Below are 20,683 nucleotides of genomic sequence, written 5' to 3'. Positions count from 1 at the left end.
TGGATGACATCCACTTTGAGCACACTATAGGGTAAGAATGTGTTAGCCTTAACCCATTTAGACTGGGAAAATATGTAAAAAAAAGTAAAAGTGTCATTTTAGATTTCTTTGGCTATTCAAAAATAGCAGATATACAAGCTAATAGTGCCGCGAGTGCCGCGCTATGAGCTTGTAGATCTGCTATTTTTGAAAAATCGTGCGAACATTTGTAAAATATTTAGTTTTCCAGGGACCTCCAGAAGCAAAGATTTGAGTTAAACATGTTAAATATATGTATTCAAAGATTTGCACAAAATGTTCAAGATCTTTCAAAAATAGCAGATCTACCAGCTCGTAGCATGGCGGCGTTACGAGCTTGTACAGTATATCTGCTATGTTTGAATAGCCCAAAGTATAAAATAATGGTTATAGCTAAAAATCAAAAATGACTACAGTATGCGTTCCCAGTCTTAATGGGTTAAAATAACTGTGCAAATGCATTTGACCTATGCCATACAGCAAGATTGTTGTGATACTGTTGACATTAACCTTTGTTCAGTGTTGATAGTAAATAATGGAGGTTTGTCTGTCTGTCTACACCAGGGTGGGACAAGTTGTCAACATAATAGCCAAGGTCAACAGAGCTTTCACGTCTAGCATGGAGGTTAGTGGAGGTCATTTCTTTTCATTTAACTGCTCCAAATATGAATTGTATTAAAGCTACAATCTGGGACTTATTTGAATGAATAAAGTTTTATTTTAACCAATCTGTGTAGAGCTACTAGTATGTTAATACAATATAACTAATACATATGCAGTGGTTGGAGGTGTTCTCCCTACTATTCCATTGAGAAAGTTAGACCCTGGTGTCAGGTAGGACACCTACTGGTTGACAGTGTCAATAAAGTTATTTGACTCAAACCGGACACTGGATTGGACACTATAGTGCTACCATCTTTATTGTGGTTCTAGTTGCAATTACCTTCTGTGGAGAGCGGGGCCTCAGGGGGGCAATGGACATAAAACATACAGATTGTAGCTTTAAGTTTTACATTTATTAGATTGGTAAAATGGTAATTATAATGAGGTAGCATAATTAATAGTAATTAAAGGTGATATTATATTAACTTTTGTTAAAAAAGTTAAAGCTCCATATTCTGATAGTAATCATTTCTATAGAGTGTTTGTTCAGTAACAGGGGTCTCCCTGTCTCTCTCCAGCTCTTTATAAATCAGAAAATTCATTTTCATTTGGGTGCCCAATTTCACCCAATCAGGAGTACCCATTTATCAGCTTCAATTTCATAGTCTTCCAATTCAAAATGGTTCTGCTCATTTCTTTGTGTCATCACTTCTAATTTCACGTGTTTATCCTGTATCCTCATCCTGTATGAGTTCTCTCTCCTGATTGGATAAAATTGGTATACCGGACTCAAACTGTATTTTCTGTTTACTAAAAGAGCTGGAGAGACAGGGAGACAGACCCCTGTTACTGAAAAGAACACTATAGCATTGATCAGAACATAGTTATTTAACAATTATTTTAACAAAGGAATGTCACTTACTGCACCTTTACTGTAAAGATGTTGTTCCTTTCAGGTTGGCATCTTGGTCACTTGTGAAGACCTGTATACTACCAGTCAATGGAAGGTTTGCCATGCCTTCGCCACCTTTGTAGCAAGACGCACTGAGGCTGGGAAGGTGAGAGCCAAGAAACCGGTATAGTGATGTATATTGACACAAAGACTGCCTTGGTGTGTGCATGTCTGTTTCAATGTGCATATTAAAATACACACGTCTTAAAATAACACATGACACTTCTTTATACAAAAGTAAAATCCTTTACTGTGTATGCTGTGCGTCTGTCTGTGTGTGTATCTACGTTTGTGCATGTGTATACACACACACACAGGTGCAGCTGAAGCAGGTGATCCCGCACACACAGATGGAGCAGATGGAATACAGTCTGGCGGCAGAGAGGAGGAGAATGAGACTCATCCATGCTGAGATCATTACAGACCTACTGAGCAGCAGCGCCGCTCAGCTAGGTACAACCAGTACAACATGAGACGTCGGGAAGACTCATTTATGCTTTGGGGGGACAAAAACACAATGTGATGCGAGCGACATGGTGTGGCATGTCACTCGACGAAAAGACATGTTATTTCTCTGTTGAATAACACTCGAAGCCTGATTATTTAAAGTATGCCTGCGTGTGTGTTTGTGTTCTCCCCAGGGGAATGCCAGGAGCACCAGAATGCCGTACCAGCAGAGCGAACAAGGGTGGAGAGTGTGGAGCTGGTACTGCCACCCCACGCCAACCACCAAGTTAGCACTTTTGGTGGTCAGATCATGGCCTGGATGGAAAATGTTGCTACTATTGCAGCTAGGTTTGACGTCTAGTTTTCCTTTTTTAGGTATTTAGCTGAGGCTTTTTTCAGACTGGCTATTATTGCAGAAGAAGAACTAGTTTAAATTCCTAGTTGGCTAACATTACAAGAATGCAATAGCAAAGCCTGATTCATGCTTAGTCATATGACTCTCTGTCAGGTACCAAAAATAGCTGATCTACAAGCTAAAAATGTGTTGCATCAGCGTGCGTTGTGAGGTTGTCGGTCAACTATTCTTGGCACAGAACACTGTCGCATGATGGAGTATAGATTAGGCATAAGTGTCATCATAAATAAAGCAGACAGTGACAAATAGTCAGCTTTTACACTCTTTCCCTCCAACACCTCTCTGTAGTCGGTTGTGCAACGCACACCCAACTCTGAGTTCCATCGACATGTTTCACTTCCGTGGGCCGTCTCACATCGGTGACAGGCTGGTGCTGAAGGCTATTGTCAACAATTCCTTCAAGAACAGGTAAGTCTCATGACATTATTATTTCCTCAAACAGGCTTGATCAGTGATTCTCAACCTTTAGTTTCAAGGACCCTCAGTTTGATATGAACTACTTGTAGTAAAGTGTAAAAACCTAACCTATAGTGTGCAAAAACAGCATCAGTTTACAGACACTAATGGTGTAGTGAATAATCATAGACCAGGATATAATATAGAATTCAGACCTTTCCTGTGTTACTAATGTAGGATATATGTTTATTTATATGTTGCACCTTAAAAGGAAATCCCTGTATACAGAATATAAAAACCAAAAGGAAAACTATTTTGTAGGAATAAATTAGCAATTGAGAGCGAGAGAGCATTTGACAGGAACTAGTCTGTGTGGACATATTTTATGTTTTATTAATATCCTGGTGTGTGTGTGTGTGTGTGTGTGTGTGTGTGTGTGTGTGTGTGTGTGTGTGTGTGTGTGTGTGTGTGTGTGTGTGTGTGTGTGTGTGTGTGTGTGTACGCATTCATATGCCCGTGTGTGTGTGTGTTCACGCATTCATATGCCCATGCACGTGTGTATGTTTGCAGTATGGAGGTGGGGGTGTGTGCAGAAGCGTACAAGGGTGGAGAGCCTCTACGTCATATAAATAGCGCCTTTATGACCTTTGAGGTGCTGGACAGTGACAGGAAGCCACTCACGTTGCCACGGATACGACCTGAGCCCGTGGTGAGTTCTCATCACGGCCAATGGCTGTCCGAGGCAGCCTGTAGTGCACAGGGCTCATGTAGAGCAAAGAAAGGGACATTACATAACTAACCATCTGGGCTTTAATGTCTGTCTCCTCTTTTCTCTTTTTCTCTACATGGCTGTAGTCTACAGCAGTGGCTCTAGACGCCAATCTGAAAATATGTTTGTGCCAGGGACTCCCATACAAGATTTGTGTTCTTATAATGATTCATATCTTTCACATCATTCCCTCCCCCCCTTTTTAAATTGCAGATCTAAAAGCTCACAACACGTTGCATCACGGTGCATTGTGAGCATGTAGATCTGCTATTATTTTCAAATAGCCGATGTGTATAGGGTTAAAGCGGTTAAACCTGTGATGCTGTATTAACTCATTATTAATCCTAGAACCCCCTCAAGGATCCCGGACCACACTTTGATAACCACTACAGTGTATATTGTAGACAAATGTTTGTCATCAAACTACTTGTCAAAGAAATCTACGTAGATTAGTTTTTCTGGCTTATGTTTTTTACCTTAATTTTTTTATCCCACGATTTTGTAACCTTTTTTTCACCCGGGGGCCAATTTTCTAAGTGATCCCGGGCGCTACACTCCCCCCACCAGCCTAGGGAGCCCAGGGCCGAGCTCATGCCTCCTTCAATTCATGAGAGCCAACTGACCTTCTTCACCTGACAGGGGGGAGTTTCCCCGGTAGGACGTAGCGCGGGGAAGGAACACGTTATTCCAACCAGTTCCCTTCACCTCCATCAGGCACCTGGAGGCGGTATAGCGACCAGGATTACTACATTTTTAGGGTCCTAGGGTATTAACTACCCTAGGAGACACGGGGAGAACATGCAAACTCCACACAGAGTAGGCCCGTCATCAGCGCCCCACCTAGGGTATGGGCGCTGATGACGCGGAGGAGAGGACACGCCCCCAGCGCCCCCGTTTTCTGGGTTATTAACCACTTAAACATTATATACGCAGTTGACTAGGGTCCCCCAGGACTCTATACTTGGTCCACTCCTTTTTTCCCTCTACACCAAATGTATCCCTTTTTTCGAACCTGTTCGCCCCCAGAATAGGTACGCTAGAGTTCATTTGGTGGTGACAATGACTCTAGCTTTATCTTACTGTTTATGTCATTTATTCATATTCATGCCATATCTATGACTCTCACAACTATGACTTAAGATGAATGAAAGATTTTTGACATTATTTATCATATTGTGTGTGTCTGATCTTTGTTTCACAGGATGGCAAGAGGCGCTACCAAGAGGCTATTGCCAGAAAGAAGATTCGCTTGGATAGGTCAGTATCTCTGTTGAGGTCAGCTACCTGTAGCTCAGTGGTTCTCAAGTGGTTGTGCCATTAGACAAGACTTGTGTCTTGGGATGTGTCAACTACACATTACAACTATACAAAAATAATTATGTTTTATGTGCTATATCATTACTTTGTCTGCACTCATTTCCCAATCTGGGAACCCATTCAGTTAAAAAAAGGGGGGGAAAATATTTAAACCCTTCGTTTTTACCTCTGGGGGCACCACCTCCTTTTTTGTGTAGAAACAGGAACTCGGTTTGGCTAAACTCGAACTCGATAAGACTAGACCTGTGCCCGTCGGGCGCCGGCCTACTCGGGAATGATGCAAGTGAAACGATGCAAATAGGGAATGTATGCCCCATCCTGTTATGCAATACCCATTATATCTGAGTACCCGCTGTAACTGTCTGTCTGTGACCCTTTATGCCCATATATGGCTGCATCTGTCTGTCTGCCTGTGTCCTTTTATGCCCATATATGGAGATCTCTATATCTGTGGACCACAATGGAAACAAGTCCCCAGGACTTTTCTTATGTTATCCCAAATGTCTTACTGTACCATGTGCCGTTTACATTTCTGACTAATGAAGTATTCAATCAATCAATCAAACCCTAACAATATATATATTTTAACCACTTTCAACTTGGTGTCCCAATTTTGGGCATGTCATTATAGATATAGTTGCAATGTGGCTGATTGTGAGCTTGTAGATTGACTATTTTTGCTATTTTGGAAAAGTTGTGAAAATATCAAATACGTAGAAGTTGTTAAACTTTTTATTTGGCATTAATAAGGCAGGAAGAGTGATATCACGTGTTATAGAGGCTATTTTGCATGAATATGTGTGTCTTGAGATTTTGACTTGCCCTTTGTTGTGCCTTGGGCACAGAAAGTTTGAAAACCACTGAGCTAGATGATATGAATGCAACATGCTGCATCCACCAACGACGACCTCGTTCATTACTCAGTGTGTTGCTTCACAACTTTATTTACAGGAAATACATCATCTCCTGCAAGGAAACTGAAGTGCCTTTGTCAGTACCTTGGGACCAAAGTAACCAGGTATTACATCTCGGCTGTGTCCATCATGGAGTTTTTCCCTGAGTATGTTTTGAATTGTTTTCAATGGGAGCGCCATTCTACACTGTGCGTGCACTGCACAACTAGCTTTTTATCTGGTTGCCGAGAGTTGATACATTTTCCACTTTGTTCATTTGGATGAGCATTTTAGAAGAGCACTTTTAGCTGGGAAAAACACTTTGGTGGATACAGCCTAACAGCTACCAAAGGCACACATGCCGTATGTACAGCATGTGGTTAGTATTAGATATATATCCATCCTTTTTCACATACAAAAATAAAGCAATTAGTTCTCTAGCTTCACTAAAAAACAATATTTTCCCCCCTAGATGTACTTAAGCTACAACAACGTATCAGCACTGAATCTGATGGCTGCAAGAAATAACTGGATGCTTAACAGTGAGAAGAATAAGGTCGGTAGTGGTAGTAGATTTGGAGATATGGGTAGGACATGTATCTGTTATTGTACTTCCTTCCGTTATCCGTTCATTTTTGTTGTGATGCTGGAAAATACATTCCAAGCAGACTCACATTGGTTTTATTAAACTTTGAAGCCATATGTGGACTGTGGACTAAGACAACATTCTTTGCTGGAGGCTGATTCTTCAGGATTACCCCCCCTTTACCCCCCACCCCTGCACCGGAAATCTGATGTTGTTTTAGAAGAAGCAGGGCAGAAGTTGGCATCCCATGCTAAAGCTATACACTTATCATGTTCATGATTTGTCACACATCCATTTTGTGTTAAACACTTCGGTGTTTGCTTTCCAGCAGTCAGACATTCTGTAAACTGTTAAGTAGCCGTGAAAGGAATGTGGCTACAGATCCAATGGTTCGACTCTGAGGTATAATCCTCTTCTTTTTGGCTGTGGTTTCATTCCCAGGTCAGCCTGTACACCCTGGAGGAGAACCACGTGCTGTGTTTTAAAGTGGAGACGCATGTCAACGTCCCAGCAGAGCAAACCTTCCACCTACTCTCAGACCTGAGGAGGAGGCAGGAATGGGACAGGCTTTATGCGTGAGTAATATATCATTTACATTTGCAATTTGCCATTTAAGCACTTGTGGAATGTATATTCTACCCTCTCTGTACCCTTTCAATGTGTGCAATAATTATTTAAATGTATCTACCTACAGTATGTTGCCATACCTATATTATTTCTAGCTTTATATTTTGAGTAGATAATTCACTGTAAGTGCAAACATGATACCAAGTAAGGAAAATAATTCTGAGCAGATTGTAATGTTATTCCCAGAATGGCAAGTTTACAACAGCACCACCCATCTCTTTTTCTGTGGCACATCAGGCAACAAGAAGGTTTTATAATAATACATGTTGAGACTTCACTTTGGGAAGCTGCGGACAGTTTTAACCCTCAGTGGTTTGGCAGAGTGTTTGTTACCAAACAGAAATTACACATTTGTCTCGTTAACTGCCTGTCCCGATGTTGACAGCAACAGGGACATATTGATACATTAAACAGATAAATCTTTTGATGACTGGAGTTTATCACCAATGTCTTATTTTATGGGCATTGCAGGGAGTGTCATCTGATCATCCAAGCAGATGAGGATGACACTATCTATCGTGTCGCTACACCCTCTATCAGCAAAGCGGGCAAAGGTCATGACTTCATCATGCTGGCCTCTAGGAGGAAGCCATGTGATGCCAGGTATTTTACCACAGTGAGACAACTAACTGACAAGCATTTCCATGATATCGGCATTTTCTTTGAACAATGGACTGGTCCAGTACATTGAAGTACATTGCAGTATTGTGCAATCAATACTGCATAATAACACCTCAGAAGTGATTGAGGCTCTCCCATAATTTGGCATTTCCTTCCTTTGTCATAACCAGATTCTTTCTATCTTGACTGTACCACCCCCCTTTCTTGATTACCGTTATGTCCTTTGACGTTATCCTCTTTTGCCCCTCTCAGGGACCCGTATCTGATTGCCCTGCGTTCTGTCACCCTGCCCACCCACCCTCCCACTGAGGATTACACCAGGGGAGAGGTACTCTGTGCTGGCTTCACTATCTGGGAGGAATCCAGCACTGTGACCAAGGTGAGCCAAATGTGGGAGGCACACAACTTTGCATGCATGCACTCTTTGGTTAGAACTCGGTTGTTGATGAATAATGAATAACAAAATTAATACATGTATTATTAATTACTATTATTAGTAGTAATATCACCAATAATGGTGCCAGTGGTGTTAGCAACATTAATTTAAATCTTTGATGAAGTAGTTGAAACCGGTTTCAACCTTAATTTCTTTGCTCATGTTTTGTTTCAGATCACGTACTACAACCAGGCCACACCGGGTGTCCTTCCCTACATCTCCACAGACATTGCTGGCCTCTCCTCTAGCTTCTACTCCATCTTCAATGCTTGCAGCCACTTCCTTGAAGTCAACAAGGACAGCCCGGCTGCCATGCAACCTCCTGTGCTGTGACCCATCCCTGCTACCATGGTGTACTCTTCCCATGAGGGAGAAATATACCGCCATAGGAAAGAATAGGAAATCGCCACCCGTCTGCGGCGATTTCCTATCATTTGGTTTTGTACAGTTGGGAGGTGCTGTGCCTCTTGGGGAGGCCATACTTAACCCTGTATGCACTGAACACCTTCCGCTTCAACTGAACAGAGTTCAACTTCCACTCCAGTCCAACCTGGAAGATTGTCATCCAACTGCCAAGAAGATGCCCAAGATGACTTTTAAGGACAGTACTATTTACTTGGTGAAGCAACAGCACACTGTTTCTGTATTTATCACGTTTAGATTTTTTTTAAATTATAGAATTACATTAATAATGATATATTACATTTTTATTATAGAATTTAATTATTTTGTAGCTGATGCAACAGCATTTTGTGCAATACTAATCCATAGGTTGATGGATAATACTTTGGTATGTGAGTCATGGCATGTGAGACATTAGCAATAGCAATGGATAATCTTGAGGCCAGTTAGTACTGGAAGGGCATGTCTTTTTACCGACGTGTTTGAAGATTGTTTTTGTAATAGAATATTTTCTACCTCCTTGAGTAAAGCTCTTAATCGTTCTGATTATTACATAAAAAGTATGAGTTTATTGAAACAATGACACCACCACCTTGAATTTGAAAGAATGTTGTGCACTCCAAAAGTAAGGCAAGTGCCTAATTATTTAACACAAAACAATAAATACAATAGACCAAAGGATTATATTTGCCTGAGTTTGTTAACATTACATACGGTAATCAATTTAAATGAAACAAACAAAACTAAAAAGGTAAAACAAGTTCCAGGCGCAATGGAACTCCTGACTTGAGGATTTTAATGGAGGCAGGCATGTAGGTAAATATAATGGAGAGTAAGTGAAATCCATGGGTCTCAAGTAGGGATGCAATAATCAATTCTTGTCTTAGTGATTATTTTATCAATTACTTTTTCTATTAATCAAATAATCTACAAGCTTTTTTTTATAAATAACTAATTGATTAACCACTTAAGCCTTATTTTATATTTTGTTGCATAACAGTGTAAAAATGGTGAAGATCTACAAGCTCACAACATTGTGAACTTGTAGACTTTTAAGATTTCTGCCTATAATGATATGCCCAAAATAGGGATCAATCATTAATCAATTATTTGTATTAACTTATTGATTCTTTTTTTATAATTGATTTAAGCGACTAGTTTGATAAGTGTTTCTCTCAAGACCCTCTAACTGGCTCTGATGCCAGCCACTCTATATCTTGAGCGTGGAGTATGTGTCGGTTCACACGTTCCACAGTTGCCATCTCATGTGCACCCTACTTCCTGAAGAGAAAACAGGAAAAATAAGGCCATGATGTAATAAAGCTGTGATCCATGTAGGCTTCATCATTGGTCTGCAAGGATGAAATATCATGGACAGACATCACATCCTCAACAATTCTCATATTCTTGCTCTCCAAGTAATCCTGGAAAAGTTCCCTCTGTGTCTCGGCCTGCATCTTGGAACTTGTGTCACTCTTCTGCTGGGCATTGATCAGCCTCTGCTGTGTGCTGTTCTTAATAAAGACCTTGGTCTGCTGCCAACTGAAGGCCGTCACCAGGGCCCTTTCTGAAGCTGCCCCCTCAGCTTCCGTTCCACAAAGACTGCATGCCTCAGCTGGGCCTCCTGCAACTCCCTGACCCGGCTGACAATGACTTGCAAGAGAGAGTAGCCTTCAAGAGGCTGCTATCTCTTGCAAGTCAACTGGGCTCGATCCCATTCCCTTTCTTCCTCTGTACGGTTGTTAGGAATGTTGGGACGAAGCTTGCCACTATCAAGGGTTTGGTTTAACTTCACTGACTTTCTCGTCGCAATCTCTGCCATTGCTTTAACTCTGTTGTCGTGTTCACTCATCTGGTTAGCAGTCTGGCTGATGAAGCCCCTGCAGCGAACTGTTGGATTATTTTGGGCATTTTTGAGCAGGCGTTGTGGCTGGAGGGCTCAGGGCCTGGGAGACCTAAGCTGCTGGGAGTAGAAGTGGTGGATTACATGTCTTGGTGGCGTTGTCCTAGGGAGTTGAAGGCAAGTGGGTGGGGGCCTGCTGAGATGCTCTCAGTCTCAGCAGGAGGAGCATTCTCACTAAATAAGTGTAGAGTTTCAGCTACTATGCATCCCAGAAATATATAGCTTATAAGCATTTGTAATTTGTAAGGAAATGTAAATATGGCAACTCATTTAGAAGTAGGCCTACGTAGGTTTATGGTTTCCCAAGGACTATAGCCATTTCACTATGATCTTTCATAACAGATACATACATGTGCCAGATAAAAAAGAAACATGTGCCAGTAAAAAAAGAAAAAACATTTCAGTCATTCGGTCCGACATCACTATAGCCTATAGTAGCCTTTTCATAAATTATATTTGTACTTAGGCTGTCGTGAAAGTTTCAAATACAAAAGTAGTAGTAGTAGTTGTGAATGAGCAAACTGGACATTTAGACTGAATGTTTCCTTTATCCTCATCTTGCGGCAAACTGGACATTTAGACTGAATGTTTCCTTTATCCTCATCTTGCGCTAATGCACGCAACTGTTTCGCCAGGTTTTATTATTGTTGTTTCTCATAAGCGTGCATCCGTTGTCCGTCAACAACACAGCCGTCTGTGCTTTGACTTCTGTGCGCTGACTCTCTCTCCACCTGGCTCTCTCTCCACTCTCTCTTCAACTCCCTAGGAAAACGCTGTTTGCGTCTTGGCTCCCCTGGTGATGGATAATGATGTCATTGGTCTTTTTTTAATCCTCTCTGCCCAACCACAGTAAGGACAGGGTAGAGGTGGAATTTCTTGTATTTACATTATATTGTTCCATTATGCATTTTAAATAATCACCCTCAAGGATGTTGCTCTGGAGGGTTTTGCGGAGGATTAAAGTCTTTGTTGAATTCCACTGGCACAGTGATTGTCTCATTTTGTAAGACCTTGGACAGAAAACACTTGAGACAACAATGTAACATGCACCATATGGCCTGAATGATGAACCTGTGTAAAGCTGCCATACACAAAATAGGTACTCAAATAACTGGAGTGCCTGTTTGCACCAATTGTTCAGGATTTATAGATGTTTTTTATTTCAATATCTTGTCTTTCAGTCTTCTAAAAAGAAAATCACAGCAGATTTCATTGAGTAGTACATTAAAACGAGTACAACCTGCACTTCTTTTTCAACCAAGGACTTTCACCCATAGCTCTCTCCTTAGGTCTCACTACACCTGGCTGTGTGTTGTTCAGCATTAACTGCCACAGGGCATTGTGGTGCACCATGCATTCTTTACCTCTTACATCGTGATCTTGACGGGTCTAGATCAACAACATGACAACAATTAGAGACAGAAAAGTAGAAACAGATCTGAGAATAGAGCCTATTTATTAGTTTTGCAAGTATGAACCTATTGTAGGTGTGTGTGTGTGTGTGTGTGTGTGTGTGTGTGTGTGTGTGTGTGTGTGTGCGTGTGCGCGTGCGCGTGTGCGTGCGTGTAATAAATGTTGTGTTCCTTGCTATTTGAAAATTACCCACACATTTCCATCGTTAGATGGCCCAGAATGCACCGTTGGATGATTAGTAGTGGGGGATTAAATTGCCTGGATCCTGTTGATCTCTGATTATTACTTTATGAATTTAATTCATTTCTCTGATACATACTCTGTGAAACAAAATGACAAATTAATCATTTCAATTATATGGAAGAATTGGAAGTTTTATCTGAAAATAAAATATCCCCAAACAGAAAGTAATTATACCCATTTTCACAAAATGACTGCTGGCATTCTTTCTGTTAAACTTAAGAATTGTCTTGAGACCGTTGCTACATTATTTGGTAGCAAAAGGTTCAGGTAATGGTTCACAAATAAAATTGGATTCTGGGCTTTGAACTTCAGCAGAAGGCACCAGTACTTGGTGATCTCCTTGTCAGAAATCACATAGAAATCGCAACCATATGATGTTAATAATGCAGTGCCTGTAGGCTAGTCTGCCTTCAGGCTGAGCGGTGTGCCATGAAGGGTTAATCCTGAGAGTTTTTGGCAGCCAGCCAGTCCCTGGATATGCCTCCTAGTCCCCTTATTGTTGTCATGGAGATTTTTAGAAGCAGCAGCTGCCCCAGTTTTTTTCCAAAGCAGTGCACCAGGAAGTTGGGTTATCTGAAAGACAATGTATTCTTATTTCGTGAAATGAAGCAAAAGTTTTAATTTAAAGTTATATCAAATAATATACTGTCAGAAGAGCTCAGCGCTCAGACACAGATACATTTGCAATGCATGGGTACTAGGAAGGAATTTGACTTGGTGTACACAGTGTAACAGCTTAGAAGTCCAGCAGAACATTATACATAACCATGATGAAACACAGGACAGTCAGGATCAGTGCCATAGAGATATAAATAGAGCTATAACGTAGACTGAGAATTACCACACACCCACCCACCTGATTTCATTTGAGGTCCAGTTTCACCAAATGTACAAAACACCCCACATGCATGGGGCATCTATATTTGCTATGTATGACGTTGTCTCGCTGACAACTTGCAGCATCCCAGGTCTTACACATCAGATTCCTTCAGAAGTCAGGACCATATGTGCTGGGGGTCAGTCACTGACCCAATGTCCAATAGTCATTTGGAGGCTATAGTTGCCAGTAATGTTTTCTAGGCTTTATGATCCATGTCAAAGAAAAGATATTCACATTTTAAATTGTATGGAGATGGCGGATGGTAAAAACTATTTTGGAACATGTGCTGTTGTTGTTGTCGTTTGCATAATTATTTCCTCCAATAAACCAATTTAATGAAACATTTCTATTGTTTAATTAGAACTAAGCAGACATCGTAAATCTAAGGATCTTGTTCCTACTTGTTTATAGCAGGCTGTAACATTTATAAAGTACAAGTGTGTGTCTGTCCGTCCATCTGTGAACAGCTAATCTCCGGCACCGTTGGCCCGATTGACGTGTAACATTACGTGATATATTACATTAACGACAATATATTATAACTCTATGCGTGAAACTGTGCACACACACTCCCTGGATGCCAGAGCAGAACCTGTGCCCCAAATTTTCCACATCGGCCTATTGTAGCGCCACGAGGACAGGAGGCCGATTTTAGAAAAACACACTTTTGGATATTATTCCAACAGATTTTGTCCAAACATCACGCAAATCGGTACACAGTATCTCTATAGTCGTGTGATCAAGACGGATCCGTCCGATTTTTCATAATCCATCCTGGTTGGCTAAAATTGGCTTCCAAAGTTTGCAATTGGCTTCCGTTTTGAACAAAATGCCTTAAATCATGAACGCAGCGTCTGATTGCTTTGAAATTTTGCTCACGCACATCTCACAAATCAACATATTGTATATGTGCAATAACTTCATCAACATTAATCCCTCAATTTCTACAGATTCCACTCACCTCTATAATGACCAATTCCGAACATTGCTGGACCACAATAACCTACCTGACCTGGCGGAAACCTGTGCTCTGTGGAGCACTTTTTCTAGTTTTTCTTCTAGTTTTTCTTCTAACTCTTCCTGTAACTAACTGCAATGTTGAGAGCCTGCACGAGTCTAACTTCCATTCATCAACTAACAACAAAGATAAATTACCATTGCACAGTATGTAGGCTGTATGTCCACTGACAAAAGTTACATTTATACTTTGATGAAACATTATGGTAGCGGTTCTCACACTTTTTCACGTCAAGGACCCCCAAATTCATAATGTATTTGACCCCCATATTTGGTATATATGTCACAGGGAAAATGGCATTCCAGGGAAATTGACAGGGGAGCGCTTGTTTTATAGGCACGGGGCGGTGCTGCGAGGCGGGGCTTTGATGCGAGGACGACGACCACAACAACAACATACTAACCAGGAAGCTACGCTAGGGAAACGCTGAAAATAAAATGGATAATATGAGAGAAATACTCAAGTAAAGTACGAATACCTCAAAATTGTACTTGAGTAAATCTACTTTGTTACTTTGCACCACTAGTACAAGCCTCAGTGGCGCACTTCGATAATCATTGGACTCCCCACCCACTACCACTGGGAGCCGGGGTTTGACTCCAGCTTGGGACATTACTTTTTCAAACAACCGCGGACTACTTTTTTTTCGCTGATAAAGTATAGTTTTGGACCATGACGGAAGGCGCTCCGACTTAGCAGACCTTGAGGCAGAGGAGTCGCGCCCGAGCGCCTCCAGGCGCGAGTGCCCGCGACGACCTGCCGATGGTCTGCTAGTCGACTTAAGCGCCGTCCGAGTTATGTACCGATAGGCACAGAATCGTAAATGATGTTGTGTGGGGACTGCGTTTGCCCCAAGTGCCACTCACTGCACTAACATAGCCCGCCAGGCCCGCCCCCTGGAGTGTGTGTGTGTGTGTGTGTGTGTGTGTGTGTGTGTGTGTGTGTGTGTGTGTGTGTGTGTGTGTGTGTGTATGTGTGTGTACACGCGCGCGTGTGCGCATGCGTGTGTGCGTGCTGGTTTGTGCATGCGTGCGTGTGTGGTGTGGGGCTCATGTCTGGCTTGCATTGCCCTCTAGCGTTGATTCTACAGAATTGCATGAGGGGCATGAAAACAAGCGTACCCCTTTCAATTTCCCTGGAATGCCATTTTCCCTGTAACATATATATATATATATATAAATATATATATATATATATATATATTATTATTATTTTCAGCAAAAACAAATGCAGATCGACAAGCTCACAACACATCCCAATGCAACATGTTTTTCAAATAGCTGAGGTATATAGGGTTAAAGTGGTTAAACTGATTATAACCAGTTTTGCTGGGGACCCCCTAGAACCCCCACTAGGACCCCTGGGGGTCCCCGGACCTCACTTTCAGAACCACTGCATGTGATTGGCCAATTCACCACGTGCTCCGCGCACTCCCCGCCTCCCTAGTAAACAACCAACCACGTGACGAACCCCGGAAGTGTTGGGTATTACATTCCCTGTTACATTGTAATCGCAAGAAAGGCGAAGGTTTTATTATCATTAGTTTTGATCATATATTATAACTCTATGGTTTTGATCCACGGACGCAGACGTGCTGTTCTGAATTAGGATTACTTAATCTACTAGTGTGTGCCATAACTGATTTATTTCGCACAGAAGATGAGCGAAGAAAGTCTCAGAAAGTTACAAGTAGCAACAAGACAAAAGCTGAATAAGTTCAACTCTTTGCGTGGTGAGTTTGACACTATTAGTGAAATGTGCATGAGTTCAGTAAGTTCTTGAGAGCTTTAATAACGTGTTGTATGTCCACGTTGCTATACAACACCACGCAATCTTGGATCTAGACTAGATGTGTTTTATCGAGTCTGACTTTTACTTTCGTATCTATGATATGCAAATGTAAGAAGTGATGAAATACATCTATGATAGTCTTTATCTAGCTGTAGAATACAACTCTCGTAGACGTATTTATGATTCTGACGTTTTCAATCTACGAGAGTTGTAGGGTTCACGCCCCATGGAGACAGGGACTTTCTCCACTATGCCCCGTAGACACTCCAAACATATACAAATTGAAAATAAAGGTGCTTACCCCCAAGCCCCAAATATTAACTGTCTCTACGTGGTAGTATTTTAATGTAATAATCCATATATTTCAATAAAGAAGTGTTTTAATGCCGTCTGTGGCCGATTCTGTCGGAAGTTCCCAATGGGCGGTAGTGACGGAGCGCATCTGGTGAAACCCGGAATTACACTAAATGTAAAGAGGAAGTAAACGAGGGTGAAAAAATGGCGTTCGGCCACAGACGGCATTAAAACACTTCTTTATTGAAAGATATGGATTATTACATTAAACTACTACCGCGTAGAGACAGTTAACATTTGGGGCTTGGAGGTAAGCACCTTTATTTTTACTTATTTGTACATGTTTGGAGTGTCTACGGGGCATAGTGCAGAAAGTCCCTGTCTCCATGGGGCGTGAACCCTACAACTCTCGTAGATTGAAAACGTCAATCATAAATACGTCTACGAGAGTTGTATTCTACAGCTAGTCTTGATCCAAGGCTAATGAGATGCATTTCGTGGAGGTTCAGGCCAGGGGGATCGTGTACTCACCCCAGGGTCAGCTCAGCCTCTTCTCGTTTGTTCAATCATAATATCTCAGGACAGATTCAGCGAGTGTGAGCTTGTAGATCTGCTATTTTCAAGTAAAGTGGTTTATGCATATTCTATAATAAAGAAACTCAATATTTCAAATAATTGTAGTGGAGTAAAAGTACAATATTTGCCTCGTCTGAGATGTAGTGGAGTAGAAGTTAAAGTATTGAAATTTGGAAATACTCCAGTAAAGTAAGTAAGTAAGTACAGTGCTTGAGTACATGTACTTAGTTACTTTCCACCACTGCATATACATACCTTTATGTGTTCGTTGAACAAAGTTAAGTTTACATGTGTTCAGTGCTGAATGTCAAACTGTCACATGTCTTTGTGAATCTTGTGGAAAAGTGTAGATAATTTACTAAGATACATTTTCATCCAGAACATTCACATTGATATGTTATAACTAGGTGACAAGAGCTGACCCAAACACAGCAGCAATTAATTATTGTGTGAGTACAGTACGCCCAAGTGATACAAATTAGAATGCCACCAAGATGAATCCATATACCCTCCACGAAAATACATTGTGTGAATGTATAGAACACATGAATGGAATATTAGCCATTCTAGGGCTATGGTGTAAGAAGTACTCAGATTTGTTTTTACTTAAGTAAAAGTAGCAATACCACAATGTAGAAATACTCTGTCACAAGTAAAAGTCCAGTTAAAAATTTTACTTGAGTAAAAGTACAACGGTATTGGCATCAAAATATACTTATACTTAAGTACCTATGCAGAATGGCCAATTTCATAATCATGTTATTGGATTCGTTGTAACTAGTAATGCATTAATGTGTTAATCACTTTAATTTTGCAGCTGGTTAAGGTGGGGTTGATTTGAATTACTTGATGTGCTGCTGGGGAGCTTAAAGGAGGAGTTCACCCAAAAAATTACTTATTTTCTATCTATTCACACCCCATGAAGCCTTGATTTCATGGATTTATTTTTGTTTTTGTGGCATTCCTAAGCCAATAATTTGATGACTGTGTGTATTTCCGGTAGGAGACAAAAATAATCTACTTTGTGTCTCCTACCGGATACATTAGCCGGTAGGAGACGGGAATCAAATTATTAGCTTAGGAATGCAACAAAAACAAAAATAAATCCATGAAATCAAGGCTTCTTAGGGTGTGCATTTGATAGAAAATAAGTCATTTTTTGGGTGAACTCCTCCTTTAACCTATAATAAATTAATAATACATTATAATGAATCATTTAATGTATATTTTGTATTGATAATCTAAAGTTGCAAAGTAACTAATAACCAAAGCTGTCAAATAATTGTAGTGGAGTAAAAAGTATAATATTTCCCTCTGAGGTGCAGTAGAAGAATGGAATGGAAATAGTCAAAGTAAAAGTACCTCAGAATTGTACTTAAGTACAGCCCTCATCTCTTTAGTTACTTTACGCCATACAAGTATAGCTGATGTGTTTTTTTTTCTTCCATGAAGGTAAAGAGGTGCCTCCTGGAGAGTTTTGGGATGTGGTGGTTGTAACTGCTGTGGATGAGAGTCAGAGAGATGCATACAAGCTGCAGATCAGTGAGAAGATTGCAAGAAAAGAGCTACCTCTTGGAATTCAGTATAAAGTCTTCTCAGATCCACCTGGATCCAAAGTAGGTGAGTGGATCCGTCCCCAAATGGGAGACCCTGACAGCCATTGTTGCATCATTGTACTGAGTGACCTTGTGTGATCTTGTTCTCAAGGCAATGGAGGCTCAACACTATATGCATTGCAACAACTGGATGACATCTATGGGAAGACCCTGAGCAGATTCAGAGTCGTCTTGATCCATGCAGGTATTGTATTTAAACATGTCTTTATTGATAAATGTTGTACCAGTGCAATCATGACTATTTTCAGACTGAGATCTCATTCTGTTTTAGGAGGGTTTAGCCAGCGTTTGCCCAATGCCAGTGCCCTGGGGAAAATCTTCACCGCTCTCCCGCTGGGCGATCCCCTCTACCAGATGCTGGAGCTCAAATTGGCCATGTATGTGGATTTCCCATCCCAAATGATGCCTGGCGTGCTGGTGACATGTGCAGATGACATAGAGATCTACAGCATCGCAGGCGGGGAGAGCATCAGGTTTGACAAACCCGGCTTCACGGCTTTGGCTCACCCTTCTCCACTCTCCATAGGAACCACCCATGGGGTGTTTGTGTTGGAGGATCATGAAAAGCAAGGCTCCTCGGAAATAGAATACACTTCCTGCCTTCACTTCCTGCACAAGCCAAGCATCGGCAAGATGCGAGATAGTGGCGCTGTTTGCAAGCCACATGGCGGTTGCGTGTCCTTAACTGATGCTGAATTTGTCTACACAGACAGTACATATTATGTGGACTATTTAACTGCAGTGGCTCTAGTCACTCTATTAAAAGAGGTTGAGCCATTGCAGTGTGAGATAGATGCGTATGGGGACTTTCTCCAGGCACTGGGCCCTGAGGCCACCATTGCATACACAAACAACACTGCTAACGTCTCCAAACAGGACAGCAGCCTGGTGGAGATCCGCCAGAGAATTTTTAATCAACTCCGGGGAACTTCCCTGAACGTCATTCTCCTCAACAACTCCAAATTCTATCACATTGGAACCACCACCGAATATCTCTATCACCTCACCGAGGACCCCATGCTGAGAAGTGAACTGGGCCTAATTTCCTCGGCCTTCAGCGCGTATGAGAATAAAGTTCCGGAGGGTTTTGTTTGCTGCGTTATGCACAGCGTTCTGGATCCCAGGTGTTCTGTGACTCCTCGCTCAGTCATTGAATACTCCAGACTGGGAGCAGGAGCGTCCATAGGCTCAGGGTCTATTCTCAGCGGGTGCTGGGTAAGCCCTGGACTCTCTGTACCTGATGGAGTCTTCATGCACTCACTCTGCGTAAACCACCAGAACCAAACTGGTTTTGTAACCGTCGCCTTCGGCATCGATGACGACCTGAAGCTGAGTGTGGCAGCCCCGGCCTATATGGATGGACTGAAGCTTTTTGGGGTCAATCTAATGGAGTGTCTACCCTATTGGAATCTGGGTGATGAAGCTGTCAGGTTCTCTGGTGATAAGTCCAATTGTAGTTTGTGGAACATCTGTCTGTTTCCTGTATGCCTTGACCTGCAGAGCTCATTCTCTCTGTCTTTAGAGATGGTACAGGCAGTCCTGGATGGCTCAACCCTCACTCTACCCATGGATGCAAAGCTGGTATCCATGCAAGAAGCTTTGCACTATAAGAACCTGGATGAGATGCTGAAGTTTAGGAAAGGACTTTATAAAGATATCATGCAGGGGAGATGCAGCTATTGAGTGTGGCCATGTTCAGTCACAACAATCATGTTTTTATTTTTGTAATTCTATGAATTAAATAGAATAAATGGATCAGTAAGGTTTTCAGGAATAATTTATATGATAATTATGAGTGTCAAAAAGTATAAGAATTAGTTAATTCTGTGCTTGTGAGTTTACCCATTTCATTGACTTGTCTTGTGTGACTTTCTATTAAAGTAAATTATCAGGACTTAATATCTGATTTGGCTCCTGGGTATCCTTTTAATTATAGGATATACTTTTCCCACTTCATACGCAACAGTTTGTCCATTTAAGCGATGTCCCGCTTGTTGCAGTCTGGACTGCAGGAAGAACACTCGAAAGTGCAGCATCAGATCCATAATGCAAGCAGTGGCCTATCAGCAGACCAACAATAACCAGATTATATTTTGTGGATCGCTGGCCCTCCCTCTGGACTGCAGCAAGTTGGTATGTGAATGCATTCAGACATCTCCGTCATCTGGACTCTAGATGCTCCAGATTCTAATCTAGAGCACTAGGCTAACGCTTTACACTGTATTTGAGAGTGTAAAAATTGATAAATTAACAGTGAGTATTTTACTGTGTAGTAATGTGAAATGAAGTGATACAAATGGGGCTTTTCAGGTCATTTCACTGTACCGCAGTATTATCATATATATGCAGACTTTGTTTCATCAGGAGTGTGAAATGACTGATTTGCTATGACAGGGCTGAGGACAAACGTAAGGCAATGATAACCTGCCGTTTTGCAGGAGTCAGTGGCCACACATACACACACACA

General features: G+C 41.4%; 2 protein-coding genes across 2 annotated transcripts in view; both read left to right on the top strand.

Moving 5' to 3' along the window:
- acot11b (acyl-CoA thioesterase 11b) overlaps positions 1-12,560 on the top strand; it is a 15,556-nt gene extending 2,996 nt beyond the window's left edge. The window contains exons 3-15 of the mRNA XM_080431840.1: positions 583-643; positions 1,578-1,679; positions 1,891-2,026; positions 2,215-2,368; positions 2,724-2,843; positions 3,402-3,540; positions 4,802-4,857; positions 5,869-5,935; positions 6,283-6,366; positions 6,838-6,971; positions 7,495-7,626; positions 7,897-8,023; positions 8,255-12,560. Coding sequence (XP_080287966.1) covers positions 583-643; positions 1,578-1,679; positions 1,891-2,026; positions 2,215-2,368; positions 2,724-2,843; positions 3,402-3,540; positions 4,802-4,857; positions 5,869-5,935; positions 6,283-6,366; positions 6,838-6,971; positions 7,495-7,626; positions 7,897-8,023; positions 8,255-8,413 — 1,471 coding nt within the window. The 3' untranslated portion in view covers positions 8,414-12,560. The remainder of the gene's footprint in view (positions 1-582; positions 644-1,577; positions 1,680-1,890; positions 2,027-2,214; positions 2,369-2,723; positions 2,844-3,401; positions 3,541-4,801; positions 4,858-5,868; positions 5,936-6,282; positions 6,367-6,837; positions 6,972-7,494; positions 7,627-7,896; positions 8,024-8,254) is intronic.
- Positions 12,561-15,450: 2,890 nt separating this feature from the next.
- fpgt (fucose-1-phosphate guanylyltransferase) lies at positions 15,451-20,109 on the top strand. Its single transcript, XM_080431838.1, has 4 exons — positions 15,451-15,671; positions 18,053-18,220; positions 18,308-18,400; positions 18,488-20,109. Exons 1-4 carry the CDS (start codon positions 15,599-15,601, stop codon positions 19,897-19,899), a joined length of 1,746 nt encoding a protein of 581 aa, XP_080287964.1. The 5' UTR covers positions 15,451-15,598; the 3' UTR covers positions 19,900-20,109.
- The last annotated feature ends 574 nt before the right edge of the window (positions 20,110-20,683 follow it).

This window comes from Gymnoscopelus braueri (genome assembly GCF_963280865.1).
Source record: "Gymnoscopelus braueri genome assembly, chromosome: 6".
Lineage (NCBI taxonomy): Eukaryota > Metazoa > Chordata > Actinopteri > Myctophiformes > Myctophidae > Gymnoscopelus > Gymnoscopelus braueri.
Note: the sequence above shows the minus strand (reverse complement) of the source record. Positions and strands in the feature narration are given on the sequence as shown.